Below are 23,470 nucleotides of genomic sequence, written 5' to 3' on the forward strand. Positions count from 1 at the left end.
GCTTAACAAGTAATAGGTAAGTAAGAGGCTTGAGATAAAAGCATAACCCAATATGTTGCAATGGCCAAGGACCTCATGGCCCAGTTCCACTCAATAAAGATAAATCACATGCCTTAGGCTAAAAAAGCAATGGTGGATGCACTCTTAAAATAGTTACCTCATCTTTCCCTATTAGCTCCAATGCCATACGCGTAAGGCCATTACCTTATTAGCAATTCGGCAAATAATTCGTGTATTATACACGAATTATTCTATTTTCTTATTAAAAGTATTATACTGGCATATTTTTGAAATATTCAAATTAATTTGCATATTTTAAACCTAAAAAGTATAAAACGTATATTAACTGAATTTTAAAATATTCGACTAAAAAATTCATGTGTTTTAGATTAATTGTATTGTCAATTCAATTGTGCGCAACCTACTTGTAATTGTAATGCAGAGAGTCCATGTGCTGCAGAGTGCAGACCAAAATAAAGAAATGAGCACCTGCTCCCCATGCGTCCATGTGCTGTAGATCAAAACACCTCTTTCGAGTCTTTCCATGCAACTATGTGTAGGCAGCAATCATTGCAGCAATACCAGCTCCCATACCATGTGGCCCATGCCCATGCTGTGTTGTTGTACTCCTCAGTCCTCCAACTCCTCTCCTCCCCACGCAACTCATTAGCTATGATGAATATCATTTTCAGCTTCTCAAATAAGTTATTCTCATTCCCGTCCCATGAATCGTCAACCGCATTTCTCTCTAGAGTTTCTATTTCCAGCAACATTGTTCCCACTCCTCAGTTCCTCACTCCTCATCAGGTTTAATAACTTTAATTTCTCTCGCTAGAAAAGTCCTCTTCATTTCTCTGTCTCTGTCCATGGATTGCTTTGTTTTTATTCCTTGAAGTGATTTTTCTATGTTGATTCTTCATCTTCATATGCACGAAATATTATTCAGGACATATTTTGTTAAATTTTTTAAATTAATTTTTAATTTTAAAATGAAATAGATTTGAAGAACTAGTTTTTGAAATTGTTTGTAAAATTAAAATTTAAAAATATTGAGCTTTAGAAAATATGCCTTATGTTAAATTTGAATAACTGAGCTTTTAACATATTTGAAGAACTATTTTTTTTTTTTTTGTATTTACTTTCATGTAACTCATAACTTATGTTAAATTTAATAAGTGCTAAGACAAAAATAACAAATAAATATATTATTGTAGTATGGCTTTAAAATGATATGGTAAAAGAACACAATTAGAGAAAGATTATGTGAAATATGCAAATATGAATCATATGATACAGTAACAATAATTTCCAAAATTTGTTTCTACTTATACATGTTAATTTTTGTTAATTAATGGTTATGCATATTAATAAATAAAATTAAATTATATGTAGGAAATGAGACCAAAAGACAAATTTTGGGAGTATGCTGATAATCTGGACTGACAATTCAAAGATAAATTTTGTTAAAAAGAGTATCCTGGTGGTATATCTAGAGTAAAATTGCATTTATTTGGCCAAGCAAGACGTGATGTTATGGTTTTTCCAAGTGGACTAGATGAAGTACAAGCTCTAGCTGTTCTTACTATTGGGGGTGGTAGTAAAAAGGCAAAATTATCTACTGAAAATGTCAAAACAAGTCAAGAAAGTGTGTCAAGTTTATAACAAACTTCAATACCTACCATATACAATAAAAATGATAAGGATATGGTGGACATGAAATAGCTCAGCATTTTTTTTTTGAATAATATTCCTTTCAATATTATTCAAACATCTTCTTTTATTGAGATGATTAAGACTGTTTCTGACTTTGGTGTTGGATATTCGTTACCAAGTTATTCTATTCTAAGAACTAAATTAGTGATGAATAGCAAAATCATGGTTGAAGATTATGCAGTTAAAGTGAAGGAATCATGGAGTTTATTAGGATGCACATTAATGTATGATATTTGGACATACATGAAAGGCCGCTCATTTATCAATATGGTTGCTTATTCTCTGAAAGGGCCTGTCTTTTTAAAGTCTTTTGAAAAATTGAGTCATAGAAAAAGTGTTTTTTTCCTTAAAGATCTATTTGTATCTATCATTGATGAGATTGGACCAAAGAATGTAGTTCAAATTATCACAGACAATGCTTCAAATTATAGACTTGCTGGTGATATGATAATGGGAAGTTATCCTCACATATACAAAACAAAGTGCGCAGCTCATAGAGTTCAATTACTTTTTAAAGATATTTATAATCAGGTTCAATGGATAAGTAAGGTATTTGACGAGGCAAAGGAGATTGTGGATTATATGTACAGGTATACCATTGTTTTAAGTTTAATGAGAGAACATACACATAAGGATTTGAGAAGGTATTCAAAGACTAAGTTTGCTTTTCATTTTCTAATGCTTGAATCTGTTTTAGAAGCTAAAGATGGTTTGAGAAACTTAATTGCATCAGTTACTTGGAGAAACTTGTCTTATGGCAAAGAAGCAATGGCACAAAATATGAAGGATATAATTCAAAGTACTAAATTTTGGAAAGAAGGAAAAAAGGTTATATCTGCCTTAGAGTCTTTTATTAGAATATTGCGATTAGTTGATGGTGATGGGTCAACTGCTAGCTACATTTATGATGCAATTGAGAGAGCAATAACTGCAATCAAACAACAATGTGAAACTAATCCTACCAAATACACCCAGTTGCGAGACTTATTTACAAGAAGAGAATATACTTCATGAGATACATGTAGTTGCAACTTACCTTAACCTATCTTTAATATATGACATGAAAATAAGGTACAACCAACTTGATGTAAGAGATGGTTTATTATTTGTGAGAGAAAAATTGGTTGACATTACAGAGAGAAATGAGTTTATTGACCAATTATTGATTTATGATGGGAGACATCCAAATATGTTTAATTTTCTTTCAATGACACAAATGAGATTTGCTCATCCTCATAAGTAATGTTACTTTTGTTTAACTTATTTTAATATATATTTTTATTAAGTTATTTATCTTACAAAAATATAACTTGTTGATCATTATGTGTAGGAGTGTGGTGGGAAGCAAACAAAAGCTTAGTTCCTATTCTAGAAAGGGTTGTTATTCGTATATTGAGCCAACCATGTAGTGGTTCTGCCTGTGAACATAATTGGAGTGCATTTGATGCTGCACAAAAAAAAAAAAAAAAAGAAATAGATTATCACCAGATATGTTGGAGGACCTTGCTTATATAATGGTGAATTCATTAATGTTAAAGAATTCTACAATTTTTGATATGTGGGATGGAAAAGCAATTGATCTTGAAAATATTGCTGAACTTGATGAAAATGTTAATGAAAGACTTGAGGAGACTACAAATGAAGGTCTTGAGGAGAATGCAATAGATAATATTGATGGTGGTGATACTTCGTGTCTTGATAGAAGACTTGACATTGGATCATCTATATCTCAATCATCTACTTATAATTTTTTTTGTGATATTGGTGGAAATATGTAATAATATTTTTTATGTTTAATTAATTGTTCACTTCTTTAGCAAAAATATATTTGTGTGCATATATGAATAGATCGCCTTAACAATTCTCATTTGGTAATATTGGTAAAAATATATAAATATGTTTTTGTGTTTAATGAGTTATCTGATTGTTTATTATGAATATATTTATATACATATATATATAATATGTCAAATTTTTATTGCCAAATTTATTCAATTAAAATGTATTAAACACAAATTAATTCTATTGCGAATTTTTTTTATATGACGAATATTTGACTGAATTTGAAATATATCAAGTCGAATAATACTTATATTTTTACAATTCCGAATTTTTTTCATATACTGAATTGCTAATAAGGGGTTGTTGTCGAAGAGTATCGAGTAAGATACTAAGTACCTTTGTATAAATTCTACCTAAACCCATATAATTTGGATATTTTCATGTGAAATTATTATTCTCACCTAATATTTAAATATTTAAAGCTTATATATAAAAAAAAAAAGCTCTCATTGAGTTTTTTGATATGTGTGTTTGTATTTAAGCTTTTAAGAGTACTTTAACTTTTCATAATTCAAATGCAATATCAAAAGATAACTTATTTGGGTTTTTATTTAATGAAGTAAAGTCTCTAAAATTAAATATTAACCATAGGATCTTAAATACATTATAATAAATCAAAAAAAAATTGCATAGAATTTACCCAAATTAAATTATAACATCTATCCATACTATTATATAAATAAATTTTATGTTTTCATATTAGGAAATCCTATTAATAAATTATTTTGCATGTATCTGATTTAATGAATAAAGATTAACTATGATAACAAAATTTAAACTCATGATATCAAATAATAACTAATTTTTAAATAACATTATTACTACATTAAAATTAATTTTATTTAAAGATTTACTAAAATATTTAAAAAATAAATTACAATTCCCACCAAACTTTAAATATATATTCGCACTCGCACGCGCGCGCGCACACACACGAAGAAGCCCGAATCGAAGCCTTTATCTTATTATTTCCATATAAAACCCTTCTGTCTCTATATCGATTCTCTTCGAATTGGCTGAACTTTTAAAATTAGCTGCTGTATGGATTGAATTGAGTCCACTCGCCGAGTTAGGGTTCCGAAACAATGTCCACATCGAGCTCTCCAAACCGATCTTCGTCCGATCACATCATCGATACGTCGCCGTTGTTGAGCCCCGGTGCGAACAGCGACGGGGATCGTGGCCGACGATATCTCCGCCGGCAGAGTTTGCGCGAGGCGGCGCGGTTCCTCCGGCGAGCTAGCAGCCGGCGGATGATGCGTGAGCCGTCGATGCTGGTGAGAGAGGCCGCGGCGGAGCAGCTGGAGGAGCGGCAGAGCGATTGGGCGTATTCGAAGCCGGTGGTGGTTCTCGATATGATATGGAACCTCGCGTTCGTCGTCGTCACCATAGTGGCCCTGGTTCTGAGCCGGCACGAGTCGCCTTCGGTGCCGCTGAGGCTTTGGATTGTAGGGTACGCCCTTCAATGCGTGCTTCATATGATTTGCGTGTTGGTGGAGTATCGGAGGCGGCGGAGGCGGTTAGACACGGCGGAGGGGGTTGTGAGCGGTGAAAATTTGAGTTCGGGTTCGCAAGGGGATGCGATTCAGTACGTTTCATTGGCTCATCTTACCGATGACAGTACCCGGTATTCTCATATATCTATGCATTTATGCACACATATACTATCGCTGGTTGATCAATTTCAAAATTTCTGCGGAAATTTGGTGGTGGAAACGTTAGATTGCCATTTAGGAAGCCCAGATTGGTTGTATTTGCCATTTGTTTCCGATTTTCTAATTTCTCTTCTCTGGGTTTTGGATAAGAAACTAATATGTTCAAATTTCCCTTCCATTTTCAAAGCACTTCTTTTTTATGTGAGAAGGGTTCATGAGAAGGCTAGGAGTTTTCATGAACAAAATATGTTGTTTGAGTTGTCTCTTTGAATTGTTTCAAGAACCGGAATGAGAAACAGGTTCTAGGACAAGCTTTATTTTGGCTAATTATTGTGGTTCAATTTTGACAGTAACGTGGCTAAGCACTTAGAATCTGCAAATACAATGTTCTCGTTTATCTGGTGGATGGTTGGATTTTATTGGGTATCTGCTGGTGGACAATCGGTGGCTAGGGAATCTCCACAGCTTTACTGGTTCGTGGACATGGTTCCTTGTTTTGATGACTCAAATTTAGCCTCATGTTGAAGTGGAACTTATACTTGTTTATTATAATATTTCACTGCAGGATTTGTATAATCTTTTTGGCTTTTGATGTCTTCTTCGTTTTCTTCTGTGTTGCTCTGGCATGCGTAATTGGTATTGCTGTCTGCTGCTGTCTTCCATGTATCATTGCGATCTTATATGCCGTGGCAGATCAGGTAGCTCTTGCAAACAACTCCATGTTTGCTCATGCTTCTTGATATCTCATTTTTTGCTTTGTCTTAACTTGAGTCCAGGTGTATAGAAATGTGCATATGGTGGTAAATATAAAGAGAACAAAGTGATTGGTTGGCACTAATAAAAGAAGTGGGAACATGAAGAAAACTTGTAACTGCAAAGCAGTTGTTGTTACGAGAGGTGCAATAGCTGGGATTAGGGGAATGCGGGTGTTTTTAAGCATTTTCTTATGATGCTAAGAGTTATTTCTTGAAACGCGAAACATCTTAATGACTAGATAAAATATAAGTCATTGCTAGAGAGGTAGAAGGTAGACCTTGTTTGTGTCATGAACCTAGGGTTCATGACGGACTGAAATGGACAATCGGAAAGATTCGATTGAATTAAGGTTAAGAGCAAAATGTATTAGAGGGAAAATTGAAGAAGAGTGGGGGAGAAATTAGAGAGAAAATGAGGGAGAGCAGAATAGAGAAATGAGAGGGAGATTGTAGAGAAATTGTAGAGAGAGAATCAGATTTCAATTATCAATTCAAGCATATCCATCTTCTCTTACAATGGCCTTTTTATAGGCATAGGTAGCCCCTTAACTAATTTCTAACAACACCCATGTGCAACCAAATATCTCATAACAAACTAATATAAGCCTATTACAATACTACCCCTTTATTATATCTCTATCACAATATTACCCTTCTAATCCTCCTAGGGACATGACAGTTTGCTTAGGAGATAGGAATGGCAATGAATCAGATATGGATTGGGTCCTTCCTCTGTCCCTCTCCTTGTCCCTATCCCCACATTCCATTTTCTATATCCATACCTGTACATCTACTAGTCAGGTAACATAGTTAATTCTCTGTCTCTATTGGATATGGATTTCCATCAGATGCTTGTACCATTCAATGTATATGAAAAAATTAACAATTTTCTGTACTTGCAAAATGGATAAATGTTGGTGCATTCAATTCTCAACCCAAACAAAATTTGTTTCAGGTCTCACAAGCCTCATGAGTTACAACAATGGGGTAAGCCTACCCGCCCCCTTTATGCATCTATGCTGACAAGCCTCTATTTTAGCTCAATACTCGTATGAAATAAAATAAAAATATATTCATTAAATATGTGAGAGGGTTGTGTGGATTAGGGGCTCTGTACCCCTCACCGTATTCATTCAATTTTAAGGTCATTCTTTCCCCTCAATCCATACCAGTTTTCTTGTAGAAAATTTTAGGTTTGTACCAACCCCAAATGGATCAAATTTGTTGGATACCCATCAGGACGGGTAAAAATTGCCATCTTTATTAAGATTACAATGGAGAATTTGCTTTGGAAGTTCAGAACTTAATTATTAGAATTGACGTAGTCTTCAAATTGGTGATAGTGACAGTTCAAAATTATTGGTTTTAGCAAGGGTTTGTTAGTATCAGTGTCATTATAAAATTGACTATATTTTATTAGTTATTGTATCATATAAAGGGTAGCCATAGTACATGAGGCTTCTGTCAAGCCCTCAGGTTGAGGGCTGGTCAATTGAGGGAATTCAAGTGAATTCTGAGAAAGAAGAATTGAATTTTAGGGAGAAGCAGAAAGAATGAGGAAGAGGGAGAAGTAGAGAACTAGAGAGGGATGAGAAGAAGTCAAGGGAAAGAATTGAAGAGAAGACTTGTTCTTTATTCTCAATGCCCCCTCCTCATACTGTTGTAGGTCTCTTATATAGCCTCCAGCAACCATAACAACATTCTAACAATATAATAGCTAACTAACATAACAGCCAAAACAGTAAGCTAATTCCCTAACCACTGAACTCCCATCTAGTTAGCAATTAATGGCTCATACAAGTGGTTATTAACAACCATTTACTGATTCACTCCTAGGGTCGTGACAGCTTCCAACGTTGAGAAGAATTGTTTTGTATGCAATCTTACTTTATTTTGCAAAGAGGTCGTTTCCACAAGTTGAACCTTCCAATTACAAACAAGCAACCTAAGGTCAATTACAAAGAAGCAACCTCACAGTTAATTGTGATATGTTTTGTATACCCTCACTCCCGCTTACAAGAGTTCCCGCTCAAACAGAGCAACAAGCCTAACTACTTTTTGTTTTATTCCCTTCCTAATACTTCTCCGCTTGCATTCTTACATTTTACGTAAGTACCCTTCTAAGTATTGTCGGTACATAACACTAGAATCTTAGCATAACAAAAACAATACAATCTTTTTCTAGGGTTGCATGTGCATTGTTACATTTTCATTTAGTTGTGCTTATATTTTGCACATTTTTCTGTCTTGACCTGATAAATAGGGTCCGCGACCAGTGCAGATCTCAATGTAGGTGCAGGACCATTAAGCCTATTGATAAGACACATATGAGATGAAAACACCTAACATAAGATGATGCTCTATTGGGAATATTGGTGTTCCTTAAACATCAAGGACCTACTGTTGAGTTTAGTGACCTACCATGTATTCTTGTAATGCAAGGATGCATCCATCTATAGGTCTAACAACACCAGTTTATAGCAAAGGAACAATCCTTGCCAAATTCTAAACTAGTGAGCCGTGCTGAGTTACCATATATTAATGTAAAAAGATGGCAAACATGAATCCTAAACCATCCACCAAAGTCATGCATAACTTGTGCATGGTATATGCATCATGTCTAACTGACATATATATATATATATATATATAGTGGAAACAAAAATGAGTTTATGTCTTGCAAAATGAATATAGTCCTTGGAGTGTGCCTACAAATACCAAATGGGTAGGAAAGTAAGTTATACAGCCTACCAAGACAGCTCAGTTGCTAGAAAGCTAGCAGAAACCTAAAAACTAATGGGGTTCATGCTATCAGTTGTAGGGACTTAGTGTATAGATAGTTATACTATGCCACTAGAGAGAGACAATGCAATCAAATGGAGTTACATACAACAAGAGTTTGTAGGGTAAACATAATATAGTTAAGGAAATAAAAGTAAATTTAATGCATATAAACACATATAAAAAAAGGTATGAGAGCACAAGAGAGTAGGTAATGGCCATTGAACATCTAGAAAAAGCCTGAATTCACTAACGAGAGGTGGACAAACATTCAGAGTCAATGTGTTACAATGTCTTTCAATTGCCTAAATCCATATAATAGGCCACATGTGTCCATATCTATGTTTATGTTGTGCATTACAACTCGTACTCCTACTGTTAGCACCAGAGTCCTACTAGGCTACTCGAGTGTTTTCAAAAGTGCTAAGTGCACTTAAGTGCTGAAGGCTTACGGAGCTTAAGTGCAAAGCGAAGTGCATGCTTAAGTGAAGAAAAGTGCACATAAATGAAATAAAGAGTATAAACTTTTATGAGCACACAAAATATAAACTATTAAAAAAGTAATCATTAAAAAGAAAACTGAATAAAAATGAGGGTGTCACATTCCTAGGGTTTCCTAGGGTTGAGATTAAAATTAGGGGGGAAATCAAAATGAGAGAATTGAAAGGAGATAGAGAAATTAGTAGAAAGGGAGGGAGAAATCAAAGGGAATCGAGAGAGGGATAGAGAGAATTAGAAAGAAAGGATTTCGATATCATTGCGCATAATATCCCATTCTCTTACAAGTAGTCTTTTTATGGGCATAGCTAGCTGCTAACTATATTCATAAGAACACTCATGTGCTCCTAATAGATTACAAAATATCTCCTAACAAACTATTGCAACCCTATTACAGTATTGCCCCTCTATTGCTCTTAGGGTCATGACAATTCTTCCTTTCTTGAGAGGTGTTTTGTCCCTAAGAAAATTATTACCGCTGAGTTGCTGTTTCTTCATCCAATTCCCATTCCCACTGTCTGTTTAATCTCTCTCTCTTTTTCTCCTCCTAGGCCCATTCCTCTTTGGTTTTATGTTTCTTCTCTTTTGCTTTTCTTGCACTTGTAAAATGTTGTCTTCGTACATCTCCATGTGAAGGTTCTCTTTCCCCATTGATATATAAGTCCTCGCAATGCCTTGGATCTTCATATATGAACTATGCCAGTGCATGGTAGCAATTAGTAGTCCAACAACAACCTTTTCTTTCAACATCTTCCCAATTGTAACAACCCAATTCACAAAGGGTAATTGCAGCTCGTGGTCAAGCTCAGTCTTATCTCCCACATGAATAAAAAAATTAACAACACTTCTATTTAGTTGTGGAGAATCTCCCATCAACTTCATAAGTATTATCTCCAAATGCTTAGTGCAATGCTGTTTGATTACTTCCATTGCTACTGTGATAACCTGGGCCTAGACTTCATTGTCAAAATCTTCATACTGGATAGGGAAAGTGTCCTTTCTAGCCAAAACTAATCTTTTGACATTCTCATGGTGGTCTTTGGTGCTTAGAATCTCCTCATTCAATATAGCGTTCACAACTTTATCATAATCACTGGGGTCTTTTGAATTATGCATGGTTTGTAGCATATTGTCTAACAATTCATATTCCATTCGTGGAGGCAAAGCATGTTGGAGTAGTTTAGCGGCAAGTGGAAGATTTGTAGGACTTGGGGAAATCTAGCGTTGTAACAAGGATACTGGATTTGGAAATTGACCAACTCAAGCCGGAGGAAGTTCACCCATCTGTTTAAGATCAAAAAGAATAATATGCCTCTCCATAGTTGTTCCAAATGGTTGCCACAACTCAAAGAAGACAACCCTTAAGCTGTGCATGTTAGCCTTTTCATCAATCTTTGGCCACCCCTCCTCAATTTCCGAGGCAATGTTAAAATAGGTACCAACGTGGCTAGTACGATCTAAAGAAACTCCAACCATTTCGACAGGGTCGGGATCTTGGTCTAACTCATCTTTAGCTTGCATCACAGTTGAATCAATGTTTTGTTCCCGTGCTATTTCATCATGATTTATTTGTTGTCCTTCGGATATCTTGGCAATTGTAACAGGATTCATTTCAACGGATTTCTCCTTAGGTGGAGCTTCAATAATTCCTCTAGTAGCTGCCCTTCCTCCCTTGACATCCTGAACGACTTGCTCCATTTCAGGTCTTTCCTCACTTCTTGCAACTACTAGTCCTAATCTTAGGGCCTCAACAGTCTTAGGAATACCTCCAATCTGTTGGCTATTCTCAATATAACCATTAGGCTACCGTTTGTGCTTTCTAGAAATGGCTTCCAATGTTGTTTCATGAAGCCTTGCCCTCTCAGCCACTTGTTCTATCGTAGCAGGACACATCATTTTCACAATAGATCTACATTGTTAAGACCATCAATGAATTTCAACACAAAGTAAGATTCCTTCAAGGTCAGTTGAGAATTAAGCATCAACGCTTTCAATTCCACAAATTTAAACTTATAATCCATTACAGACCCTACTTGCTTTAGATTATTGAATTCATCTCTAAGTTGATTTAAGGAAGCAGAGTACTCCTTAGAAAAGCATTCGGCCATAATACTAACTTGAAATTTATGTGAAAATAGAATAAAAAAGTCGTCCAACTTTCTACTGATGTCCTTGATTACTTTCCTCGTTGCATCACATTCTTCCTTAAATGTTTTCCCAAATGGCTGTGCACTTTCAAGAAGTCCTTCGACCATCTCGATAGGTTCAATCCTTGAAAATTCACCATTGTAACAATCTCTTGATCAGCTTCTAAGGACCTTTTCGGAAACTTATTCTAGTACTAAAATTTAGCAAACCCAAGCCGCTGCAATTGTTGCTTCCAGTTTAGCAATCTTAATCCGCTTCAAACATTGTTGCTAGCAGTAGCCTAGATTTGAATCAGCCTTTAGCTGTTATTGAATGCCCTCCAAATCAATTTTTGAGTCAACCTCAAACAAGCGACTAGCTCTGAACAATTTTAAAAGACATCCTGTTCTAATTAGCTTCGGAAACCTACCACGTAACTTTTGAAACCAACACTTCCGCTTCGCAATTACTTCCGCTACGAAACCAAAACTTCTATTGCGCAATTACTTTCGAAAATTGTTGATCTGAACAGCTTTGATCAACTTCCAGGGAACGATAGGCTTTTGTAGTTTCCCTGAGAATTTGTCATGTTCTCTGTTGCCTACTCTCAATTTCCAAAGTCATTGGAATTTCGTTCGAAATTGCTGCACATGCAGTGACCTAGATCTGTTGGATAGTTGATCGCCTCATAGTAGTCGCATAGGAGAATCGACCGCCTCAGAACAGTCACCAAGGTCAAATAGCCAAGGAGGAATTGCTTCACCTTTGCAATTCAAACCTAGAGGTGCTTGGCCTGCTTTGCCTTCAATTCTAAGCCGAAATTTGCTTTGTTCTGCTTTGCCTTTGAAAATTGAGTTCGAACCTCTTGCTTGCCTTCAAATTTGAGCCTCAATTATCAGTCAAGATCAATCGTCAGGTCTGGATTCTTCTTCAATCGACATTGACGCAATTAACAGATGTTGTTGGAATCACTGCCAGCCGTTGCCTGACTCTTTGCTTCACTAGGCGATGTCTTCTTGAAATCTCAGCCAAGGAATGATTGGCTTTGTTCTGCCTTAAAGTTCAAACCAGTGTTGATTGGGAATCGACTTGCTTGGCTTCGTCAATTTGTCAAATCCGCTTTTGACCTCGCTTCCCTTCTCGTTGCTACCTTAAATTTGCAGTCGAGGGCCACCGGCTTTGATGTAACTTCATGAGAGTTCGCCTAGGTGTTGTTTCGTGGCCTAGCTTGTTGGAATCACCATCAAGGATTGAGCGGAATGAGCTTCATTGAATCGCCTTGGTTAGTTGCAACGACCTAGATCTAGTCACTCTAGAATCACTATCGAAGTTGCCTGGGTTTGTTTTGCCTTCACAATCTAGACCTTAATCATTGTTGGAAACTTCCAGATTTCTCAGCTGATGATCGTTGGCCTATTTCGCCTTCAAAAGTTGAACTAGGAGTGCTAGAGTTCATAAGTGTGGATGATCGGCTCACTTCATCTTCAATTCTGAGTTGAGAATTGCTATGAATTGTAGGAATCACATTCGAGAATCGGTTGGCTCTGATACCAATTGTCACATTCCTAGGGTTGAGACTGAAATTAGGTTGAAATTGGAACAAGATAATTGAAAGGAGGGAGAGAAATTAGAAGAAAGGGAGGGAGAAATCAGAGAGAACCGAGAGAGGGATAGAGAGAATTAGAAGGAAAGGATTTCAATATCATTTCTCATAATATCCCATCCTCTTATGAGTAGCCCTTTTATAGGCATAGTTGGCTGCTAACTGAATTCATAACAATACCCATGTGCTCTTAACAGATTACAAAATATTTCTTAACAAACTATTGTAACCCTATTATAGTATTGCCCTTCTATCTATTGCTCCTAGGGTCATGACAGAGCGCTGCAAATCTAACAAAAGATGAGGTATCATTTCTTCCGTTTATATTTTATACCCAGTTACAAGTGTGAATTGAATATGTTTAACTCTTCATTGAATATGCTGAACTTTTCATTGAGAAGATGAAAAGTCTGTACTTTTCATCTTCCATCAGAAGTTTAGGCTTTTTTGGGAATCTGTAGTCTCGTTTTTTTAAATGCATATCTGATTCTATTCAGATCTTTTTCAAGATCTGATTACAACTTTTTCTTTGGGCAAGGATTCCTTACAAATAATTGCACTATAACAAAAATTTAAACAAATCCAACCATTCATATTAAAGGCGGTTTTATAGCGCTTCACAGCTCAGGTAAGGCAACTTAAGCATGCTTAGCTATGGTCACTGAGCTTCACGCACAAAAAGATCTGAACATGCTGTGCTTTGCAATTAAAGTGTGCTTTTTTAAACACTGGGCTACTCCCAAGTACTTGTGAAATCATTTCAATGTATAATCAACATGTTCAGATATCCATAATGCATCATAGTAAATGAAATCATCCAATCATGTAAGGAGCTCATCATGCATATATGTAACCATGCAATAATAAATTCTGAATACCGTTTCAAGGGTTGTCTGATCCCCCTAGTGATAGTTTTAAAAGGGTTTCATGCATGTGAAGAAATAGAGTTTAGAAAACTTATGAGATGTGAATATAACAGTTATAAAGGGTTTGTTTGCGAACATATGATATCGTAAATACGGTAACAGTTAAAGTAAAGAAAATTTGTAAGGACATAATATGTGAAAATTAAAGAAAAAACCGCATAGCATAGCTTATCTATTCATAGTGCTGGCTGAGAAGAATCGGTTCAGCAAAGCCCCTTTGTGCATAACCCAAAGTAAGAACAGAGGAAACAACTCAAGATCAATTAATAATCAATATCAATAATCATTACTACCTACAATTACAACCTAAACACTATATATATAGTCAAGTAATAGCTATAATCCTACCCTACTTAGGATTCCATAGTCCCATTCTAATTAGGATTGTACTAACTAATGGAAACAAAAGAAAGTAGGAAGCAAACTAAAATAGGAAATAAACAAAAGAAAGTAGGAAACAGACTAAAATAGGAAATAAACCAAAGAAATAAAATAAACAATACTAATTCCTAAATCTACTCTTTTGTCCTACTAATTCACCCTTGAGAATGGACAAAGCACCTCCGATATGATGCATCACCAATGATTGGTGATTAGATCACATCAGTGGTTGGGACTAACCCATATCATTGACGTAGGTGAAAATTAGATTGATGAAAGGGTTGTTAAGCCTCTGGTTTGAGGCTAGGTCAATTTTAGAATTATAAGGACAAATAGAGAAGAGAATTTGGAGGGAGAATTTGAAAGGAGGGGGGAGAATTCAAGAGGGAGAGAAAGAGAGAAAGAGGGGGAAAAGGAGTTAGAGGGAAAGAATTGATATTTTCATTCATGATTCCCATCCTCTTGCACATTACCTTTTATAGGTTTCTTTCTTCAATTGTAATGTTATAACCGAATGGGTACAAATAGCTAAATTTAGAGCCGATTAGTATAATAGGCTTATTCACTAACAGCCTAATTACAAGAGTGCCCTTAGGGTCGTGACAATCCCCTCCCCTTGAAGTCTTTCTTGTCCTCAAGAAAGGATATTAGCCGGTCTACTCATGGGAATTGCTTCAGTAGGTGTGGTAAGTATTCCCATGTAGTGTTATCTGGGTGCAGGCGAGTCCACTGTACCAGAACTTGGGTGAGGGGTAGTGTGTCCCAATAGATCACTCTCTTGTCCACAATGGCCAGGGGTTCTACTTCTGCTTCAATGTCTTCATCTACTAGGGGTAGGTTTGGATTGATGGCTGGATTTGGCTCCATTGACTTCTTTAACAGTGACACATGGAGCATTGGGTGGGTTGTTACTCCTGCTAGCAATTGTAACTTCTAGGCCACCTTGCCCACTATAGGAAATGGTCCAAAGTATTTTGGGCTTAGTTTTGGTGGGTCTTAGAAAATGAATGTTGTAGAAATCTCTTCATCTTTAAGAACACCAAGTCTCCCACATTGAAAACTCTATCACTCCTTTTTCTTGTCTGCAATTTGTTTCATTTGGTTTTGAGTTGTGGTTAGCTCCTTTTTTAATAGTGTGAGGGTCTTCTGTCGATTTTGCAAGTACTGTTCAGTTGTTGTCATGGATTCAGGGGAGTCTATCATAGCAGGCAATAATGGGGTTTTGTACCCAAATAGTGCTTCAAATGGGGCTCTCTTGATAGCACTATGGTAGCTTGTGTTATACCACCACTGAGCTAAGGATAGCCATCTATTCTAGCTCTTTGGTTTAGCAAAGTACATACACCTTAAGTAAGCTTCTAGGCATTGGTTTACCTTCTTTGTTTGCTCATCTGTTTCGGAGTGGTATGTAGTGGACATGTGCAACCCAACCCCTAGATTCTTGAATAATTTCTGCCAAAAATTGCTATTTAAAACCTTATCTTGATCTGATACAATGGACTTTGGGATTCCATGTATCTTAACCACAGAATCCAAGAATAATTGAGCTACTTCCCGTGTTGTGTATGGATGAGTTAGGCTAAGGAAATGGGCAAACTTGGTTATTCTATCAACCACCACTAAGATCACATCCCTGCCTTTAGATTTTGGAAGCCCCTCGATTAAGTCTATGGAAATCCCCTCCCAAGGTTGCTCAGGTATAGCAAGTGGTTGTAATAGGCCTTGGTGTGCCACTTGCTCATGCTTGCAGCGTTGGCAGGTGGTGCAAGCTAGCACAAAGTTGCCCACATCCTTCTTTATGCCTAGCCAAAAGAATAATTGCCTTGCTCTATAATAGGTCACCCTTATCCCTGAGTGGCCCCCTAGGGGTGAATTATGGAGTGTATGCAGGATTTTGCCTTCAGTACCTTGTCATCCCCCACAACTAACCTTCCTTTGAATCTGATTAATCCGTTGGAGATGGTGTACCCTTGATTCCCTGATGATCAAATGGCTAGTTGGGTTTGTAAGTCCTTTAGCCAGTTAGACTTTACAACAGTGTTCTAAAAAGCGCTAGGCGCTAGTCGGGTGCCAGGCTGGGGCCTAGCGCCTAGGGCGCCTAGGCGGGGCCTAGGCGGAGCCTAGAAAACTGCTATTTTTTTTATTTTTTAAATTTTGTAATGTAATTTGATGTTATTTTCAATTAAATCAAAGTTGAAAAGCATTAATAATGCAACATAAACCAATAATAAAAACATCTATATACTATAAGCAAGCAGCAGATTTTTTGCAAATATTATAGAATATATATAATTAATAATAAAAATTAAATATAAATCTAATAATTATATATAAATAGAAAAGAAAATGAAATAAAATAAAATAAAAAATAAAAAACATAAAAAAGAAACCAGAAACGCAGCAAATGTACAACCCATAGAGAGAGAGAGAGAGAGGGGGGGGCGGAGAGAGAGGGGTTATGAGTCGACAGAGATGGAGCTCGATGGCTCGGGCGGGGGCGACGACGCGGAGGCAACGAGGACGAGGAGGATGCGACAGATAAGAGGCGGTGACGATGAAGCTTGGCGGCGAGGATGGAGCTGGACGCAGCAACGGCGGTGAGCTACTGGCGGGCCGATGAAGCTTGGCGGCGTTGAGGCAGTAGCGTTGAGGTGAGAAGAGAGTGAAGAGGGGGAGACGCTAACAGGTTCGATTTATGATTTAGCAAAACAAGCCCTAAAAAGCCCTAGGCGCGTTGGCCGACTAGGCGCCGCTTGGGCGCCCAAGCCGGACGTTTACTCGGGCCGGCGCCTAGGAGGCCCGACTAGGGCAATTTCGGGGCGGCCAGCGGCCGCCTAGCCCGATTTTTAGAACACTGCTTTACAAAGTTGTTAGTCAAGTCCTTCACCCAATTCTACACTATTGCAGTGATAGCTTGATGGGCCCCCTTTTCTTCCCCCCTCGAAAGAGTATCGACTGCCACATTTTCTTTCCCCTTGCAGTACTGAATGATGTAATCAAGGCCCAACAGTTTGGAAATCCCCCCCCTTTGAAATTGTGTGTGCAGCCTCTATTAAAGCTGAAACCTTAGGCTTTTATGGTCAGACTTAATAATAAATTGGCTACCCTCCAAATAATGTCTCTATATATCAATTGCTATTATCATTGCAAGTAGCTCCTTATCATACACACTCATCCCCAAATGTTTAGTAGCAAGGGCTTGGCTGATGGAAGCTAACGATCTTCCCTCTTGTACCGACATTACTCCCACCCCACTATCATAGGCATTTGTTTCCACCACAAAAGGGTCAGGTAAGAACGTTGCCTCTGCTAGGACTAGGGCTTGTGTCATGGCCCTTTTTAGTGTTAAGAAGGTTGCCTCTACTTGGGGTTTCCATTTGAAATTATCTTTCTTCAGCAATTCTGTCAGGGGTTTACTGATTATACTATAGTGCTGTCTGAACCTCCGGTAGTATCCTGTCAATCCCAGAAATCCCCTTTAACTCCTTGATGGTTGTGGGCTTAGGCCACTCCAACATGGCTAATAACTTCGTTGGGTATGTACTGACTCCTTTCCCAGATATTTCATGCCCTAAGTATTCCACCTCCTCCCTTGCAAAGGCACACTTAGATAGCTTAACATACAATTGATGGATTTAAGGATCTCAAAGGTGTTTTTAGGTGAGATAGGTGTTCATCAAGGTCCGGGCTATAAACGAGGATGTCATCAAAGAAGACAAGTATGAACTTCCTCAGGTATGGAGCAAACAAGTTGTTCATCAAGGGCTGGAAGGTGGTTGGGGCATTGGTAAGCCCAAAGGGCATAATCTTGAATTCATAATAGGCCCTAATGAGTCCTGAAGGTTGTCTTTGGGATATTGGCAGGGTTCATCCTGACCTAGTGATACTCGGAGGTCTAGCTTAGAAAAAATGGTGGCTCCAGTCAACTCATCTAATAGGTCTTCGATCATAGGGATGGGGAATTTGTTTTTGATAGTGATGGCATTAAGTTGGCGGTAGTCTACATAGAAGAGCCATGTGCCATCCTTTTTCTTAACAAGGACTGGTGAAACAAATGGGCTTTGGCTAAGCTGTATGATCGAGGTGTTTAGCATAGTTTTGACTTGTTTTTTGATTTCTGTCTTTTGTATAGGGGGGTAGCGGTAGGATCGGATGTTCACCGGTTTTGAATTGGGTTTGAGATGAATGGAGTGGTCAAAGGCTCTTTGATTTTTGATTTCTGTTAGTAGCATAGTTTTTTGATTTCTGTCTTTTGTTTTTTGATTTCTATTAGGGGGTAGGGATGAAGGTTCTGCAAATAAATCCTTAAATTCCAGTAGTAGTAATTGTAAAGTATTGGAGTGTGGTACCTTAGCAAAGGGTTGATTGGAAGTAGGGCTCTTTTAAATGTGTCCCTCCTTTGTGTGCTCGGCTCTCTCTATTTCCATGGCCTGGATTGAGAACATTTGGTATATTTGCCCCCCTTTCTTAGACATTAATTTCTATAACTTCTTGCTAGTCATCATCTTACACTCCCAGGCCTCCAGGAAGCCAACCAGAGTCAGTTTTCTTCCTTTAATGTCCACTGTGACTTCTAATTTATTGAAGTCGAAGGTCAGGGGACTAATTGTCTTCCCCCAATTTACTCCAAGGATAATATTGCAACCTCCTAAATCCAAGATCCTCAAGTTAGCTATAAACTCTTGCTTTTGCATCAACCACTTGAAGTTAGCACACTTATAGTGGCTATACATTTTGTTTCCATTAGCCACCATTGCTGATAGGGGGTAGTGGCTGTCAACTTGCATATCAACTCGGTGGTAATGGCTTCATTTAAGAAGTTGTGGGTGCTACCACTGCCCATCAACACTATGAGCTTCTTCTTGTTAACCTGCCCCCTTACCTTAATAATTTTCCCCATTGGACCCCTTTGAGTGCATGGAAAGAGATCTCACCTTCCTCATCCCTTGGTTCTTCCTCTAGGGTGTTCTGTGCACCTTCCCCCTATCTTCTTCCTCTTCTTCTTTCCCTTCAACAATTGTCCCTCCATGTTCAACAATTGTCTTTTGCATTAGTAGCCTGGGCTATATTGATCCCCATAGGTGTAACACAGTCCCAATTGTCTTCTTTGTTCCATAGTGGTGTTCTTGATTGTGAGAGCATTGGGGTTCACCTTAGTAAGCCTGGGGCTATCCCTGCCACGACAACTCGGTGACTTCTTCCTACAAGTTGGTTAAGAGTAGGTTTGGGTCTTGGCAAGGCCTTGTTCCTCTTAAAGATGGCTTCCAAGGTCAACTCTTGTAACCTCGCCTTCTCTGCCACCTGTCTCACCGTAATAGGCATCATTAACCTTGGACCTTAGTTCATCCTTGAGGCAGTTGATAAAACTTGACACGAAATATTACTCTATGAGGGACAGTTGGGAGCTCCACATTAAGGCCCCTAGCCCCTCAAACTTCTCCTGATAGTTAGTCACTGATCCCTCTTGCTTCAGCTTGTTAAATTTCTCAATTACGTCCTCCATAATCTTCTCCCCAAATGTTTACACAGTTCTCCAGCGAAATCAATCCACTTGGTTTCAGCCCCTCTAGACCTGGCCCACCCTTGGTACCAAGAATTAGTCGTATAATTCAGATAGTCTGTTGCCAGTTAATCCTCTGATTTTCAGCTACTTTGTAAAATTGAACAAATTACTCGCATTGACAAATCCACCACCTCAGCTTTGATCTGTCAAACAAAGGTATCTCCAACCTTGACATTGGTGTGTGGTTGGAAGTATGAGGGGTTGATTTCCTTACCTAAACTCCTTGCTCTATGTGTGGCATCTCCTCTGTCTCTGTCACCCCTTGTGGCCTGCGGAGGATGCCTTAACTGGCCAAGCCCAGTTCGGACACTACTCGGGGAGGATATTTTGGTGGTAATTGGAACTAAGGGAGGGATGGCAGCATATTGAACATGCTATTAATCCTCTGGCCATATTGCTCCATTGTCTCCCGATGTCTCTCCAATTGTCACTACCTACTCTCCTATTTGACCATTAGATCCTTCTGCATGTTCTCTTTGATCGCAGCCACATCCTCCCTACTTTGGGTGACCACCTCATGCGTCTGAGTTATCTGGAACTCTAACGCCTCAATTCTTGATTCCAATTGCTACAACCTTGTTCCTTCTGCCATAGTTTGTCCTTTACATTGCGACTCACTACACCTCCTAATCGGTGGAGATTCATGATTTGACCATTGACCGCAATTCATGACGATCTGATTGACACCTCTGATCTGCACCAATCCAATTTCTTTGTCGGGGATCGCTAGCTCTGATACCAGATTGTCAAGCATCTTATATGAGGTTAGGCCACTTCTGGAATTATAAGGATAGATAGAGAAGACGAGGAAGAATTTGAAAGGAGAGGGAGAGAAGGGGGGGGGGGGGGAAATAATAGATATTCTCATTCTGATTCCCATCCTCTTGCACATGGCCTTTTATAGGCTTCTCCCTTTGGTTGTAATGTCATAACCGAATGGGTACAAATAGCTAAAGCTATAACCGCTTAGTACAATAGGCTTATTCACTAACAGCCTAATTACAAGAGTGCCCTTAGGGGCACGAGAAGGGTAAAAGACCAACATCAGAATACCTGAGGCTAGGTTTTTGGAAACCCTTGTTAGGCACAACACTGGTATGACATGCACACAGGCACTGTCATGGGTGTGGGTCTATGGTTTTCTGAGGAACCGCTAACAGGAACATGCGAAGGGTACTGGTGGAGTTTTACAGAAAGGATGAACCAATCAATACGGAAAGGGAAACCAAGAAGTTAGGGTTCAGAATGGAGGGACAATAAGGGTTAATTGCAAGGTGCACTGCTAAGAGGGTAGCCCCAGTGAGTTTTTGCATTTGTTTATAATTCATGATTTTTTTTATTCAACAAGTTTTACTAATGCAACCTTTCCTTTATCCGGGGTTGGAACCAATTGTGAATAGGATGAAGACCGTCAACACTATGAGTGTTGAGGGAAGTTTCAAGTTGACAACTTGGTTAAAAAAAAAAAAAAAGATCCTCGGTTTACTGCAATCTGATATTTGGTGACATTCATGTTGATAAAATAGATCTATTCCACCCAGCTAATGTAGGTATTTTTGTTTCCTGATTTTCAAAAATAAAAAGAATGGAAGTACTTGGCTCTTTTTTTCTTTGGGGTGGGGGGCAGGCTGGAGGGGTGAAGCGTTCCTGGGGGCTCCATAACACAATGATTGTCAAAATTACATATAGAACTGAAATTAATATGAGATAAGCTCTATCTTGTGGATCGTTTCCTAGTCTAAATAGGCCAAAATACATGTTTGATAAGATCTCAGCTGCTTCACATCACTTGGGTGGTTTGCTTATCCCCGGTTAATTGTTTAACACATCCTCCATTATATGACTTTCCTGCTCCCATTTTCATATTGGTCGACATTGCTCAGTTATGGCTTGAATGTGGATCAATATAGGAATTTATGACTTGAAATTTCGCAGACAAAAGGTTTGTGAGGTAGGTGTGTTTTTGCACATTTGTGGTTTGAGGCAGAACAACATATAAATACTCATGAGATGTAAGAATCCTTAGTTTAGACAATTCCTAGCGTGAACTTGAAAGATTATGATGGGCACCGGATATTCTATGTAGAGGAAATTTGGTGCTGTAGGTGGGGTGAAATTTCTGATGGAAGTCAGGAATTAATGACATGACTCTTATATGACTAGTGGGGCATTTTCATGACCTTTGTGCTGAAGTGGTCCTAGAGATGGACTAGTCCTTGTGCCGTTCAAAGAAAAATGCAGTTGGAGAGTAATATTTTTATTCATTGAACTAACTAATCTATTCATTGCAATTATTTTTGGTATTGGTTATAGTTGCAGTTACCTGTGTCTGGCATCCTACTTGACATTCTTGCTTCTCGTGCTTTTTACCCACTTACTCCACACCATTGTCAAACTAGGAAGGAGCATCCAAAGAAGTTGTTGAGCAAATTCCAAAATACAAATTCCGAAAAGTTGGTGATATTGCTAAGCTTGACGGGGAAGTCCAAGGACCTTTTGCAGGAGTGATGAGTGAGTGTGGTACAGATATGCCAAATGAACGCTCGGTTTTGCAGGAAGATGCTGTATGTTAGCCCAACCCTGTATTTTATTTGTTCTGTTTTCTCTTCTCTCCCTTCCTCCGTCCAATTTTCTCCATCTCGACAGTAGGAATACCTTGAATGTACACCTCTGAAATGATGTTCATTGCAACCATAGGAATGCTGCATATGCCTTTCTGCGTATGATGATGGAGCTGAGCTTCGGGAACTTCCATGTGGCCATCATTTTCACTGTGCCTGTGTGGACAAGTGGCTCTGCATCAATGCTACTTGCCCCCTCTGCAAGTACAACATTTTGAAGAGTGGCGACGCTGGTGGGGAGGAAGTATAGAATGAAGCTAGCTTCCTAGGTTTCATGCCAGGCTCATCTCTGGCTGTGTTGCTTGAGCTTTGATGTTTCCATACCGTTTAAGCACAATACAAGGTCTAGTTGTTTTTTCAGTTATCACCATGATTGTCAGACGGGGCAGTGGTTGTCCAGATGCTGCTTCTGACATGGTCGGGGTGTATGTATGTACGTATGTATGTAATGTATGTTGTTGGCTGGGTCAATCACCATCCTTTCAAACTCTAGGATCATTTTCCCTTTGTTCTCCTGTTTGTTATAATCTAGGTTGTATACTGTAAAAATGATAACCAACTGTTGGTGACAACTTACTCCTGTATCTGATTTACCTTCTTATGAAGTTGTGTAGTTGCACATTTACTGTTCTATCTAATGCCTATCCATCCCCCTTGGGTAAACCCTTGTTCCTTCAAGTTCTATGGGCTTTTATTTTATTATTTAGGGTAATATTGCCCCATTTTTCCTTTTGAAAAGTTGGGTCAACGTCCATTGAGTGTAGTTTTCGTTTGGCTGAACGAAACAAATTTATTGAAAGCAAAACAAGGTGGGCCCTTTCGGATAAGTTTTTGTTTTAAACTTATCATTTTGGCAGTGAAATAGTAGAAAAATATTTGTGTTTGATTTCTCTGTTTCTTTTCAAATTTTTGAAGACAATAACAAAGTAATTTCACAACTTAAATATTGTTTTCATTTTCTTTCATCATTGTTGTTATGTCATTGGTGAGTTAATCGACGTTGGA

At 38.2% G+C, this 23,470-nt stretch overlaps 1 protein-coding gene across 2 annotated transcripts; it reads left to right on the top strand.

The window, feature by feature from the left end:
* Nucleotides 1-4,550: 4,550 nt before the first annotated feature.
* Nucleotides 4,551-23,096, top strand: LOC127786599 (E3 ubiquitin-protein ligase At1g12760). 2 transcript variants are annotated; one of them, XM_052314092.1, is made up of 5 exons: nt 4,551-5,182; nt 5,561-5,683; nt 5,776-5,908; nt 22,244-22,408; nt 22,542-23,096. In XM_052314092.1, the coding sequence occupies exons 1-5, from the start codon at nt 4,641-4,643 to the stop codon at nt 22,713-22,715; spliced, it is 1,137 nt and encodes a 378-aa protein (XP_052170052.1). In that variant the 5' UTR covers nt 4,551-4,640; the 3' UTR covers nt 22,716-23,096. The 2 variants fall into 2 exon arrangements, with proteins under 2 accessions (XP_052170052.1, XP_052170053.1); XM_052314093.1 differs by having other exon boundaries at nt 4,551-5,143.
* Nucleotides 23,097-23,470: the final 374 nt, after the last annotated feature.

Source organism: Diospyros lotus, chromosome 12 (assembly GCF_014633365.1).
Source record: "Diospyros lotus cultivar Yz01 chromosome 12, ASM1463336v1, whole genome shotgun sequence".
In the NCBI taxonomy this organism is placed as follows: domain Eukaryota; kingdom Viridiplantae; phylum Streptophyta; class Magnoliopsida; order Ericales; family Ebenaceae; genus Diospyros; species Diospyros lotus.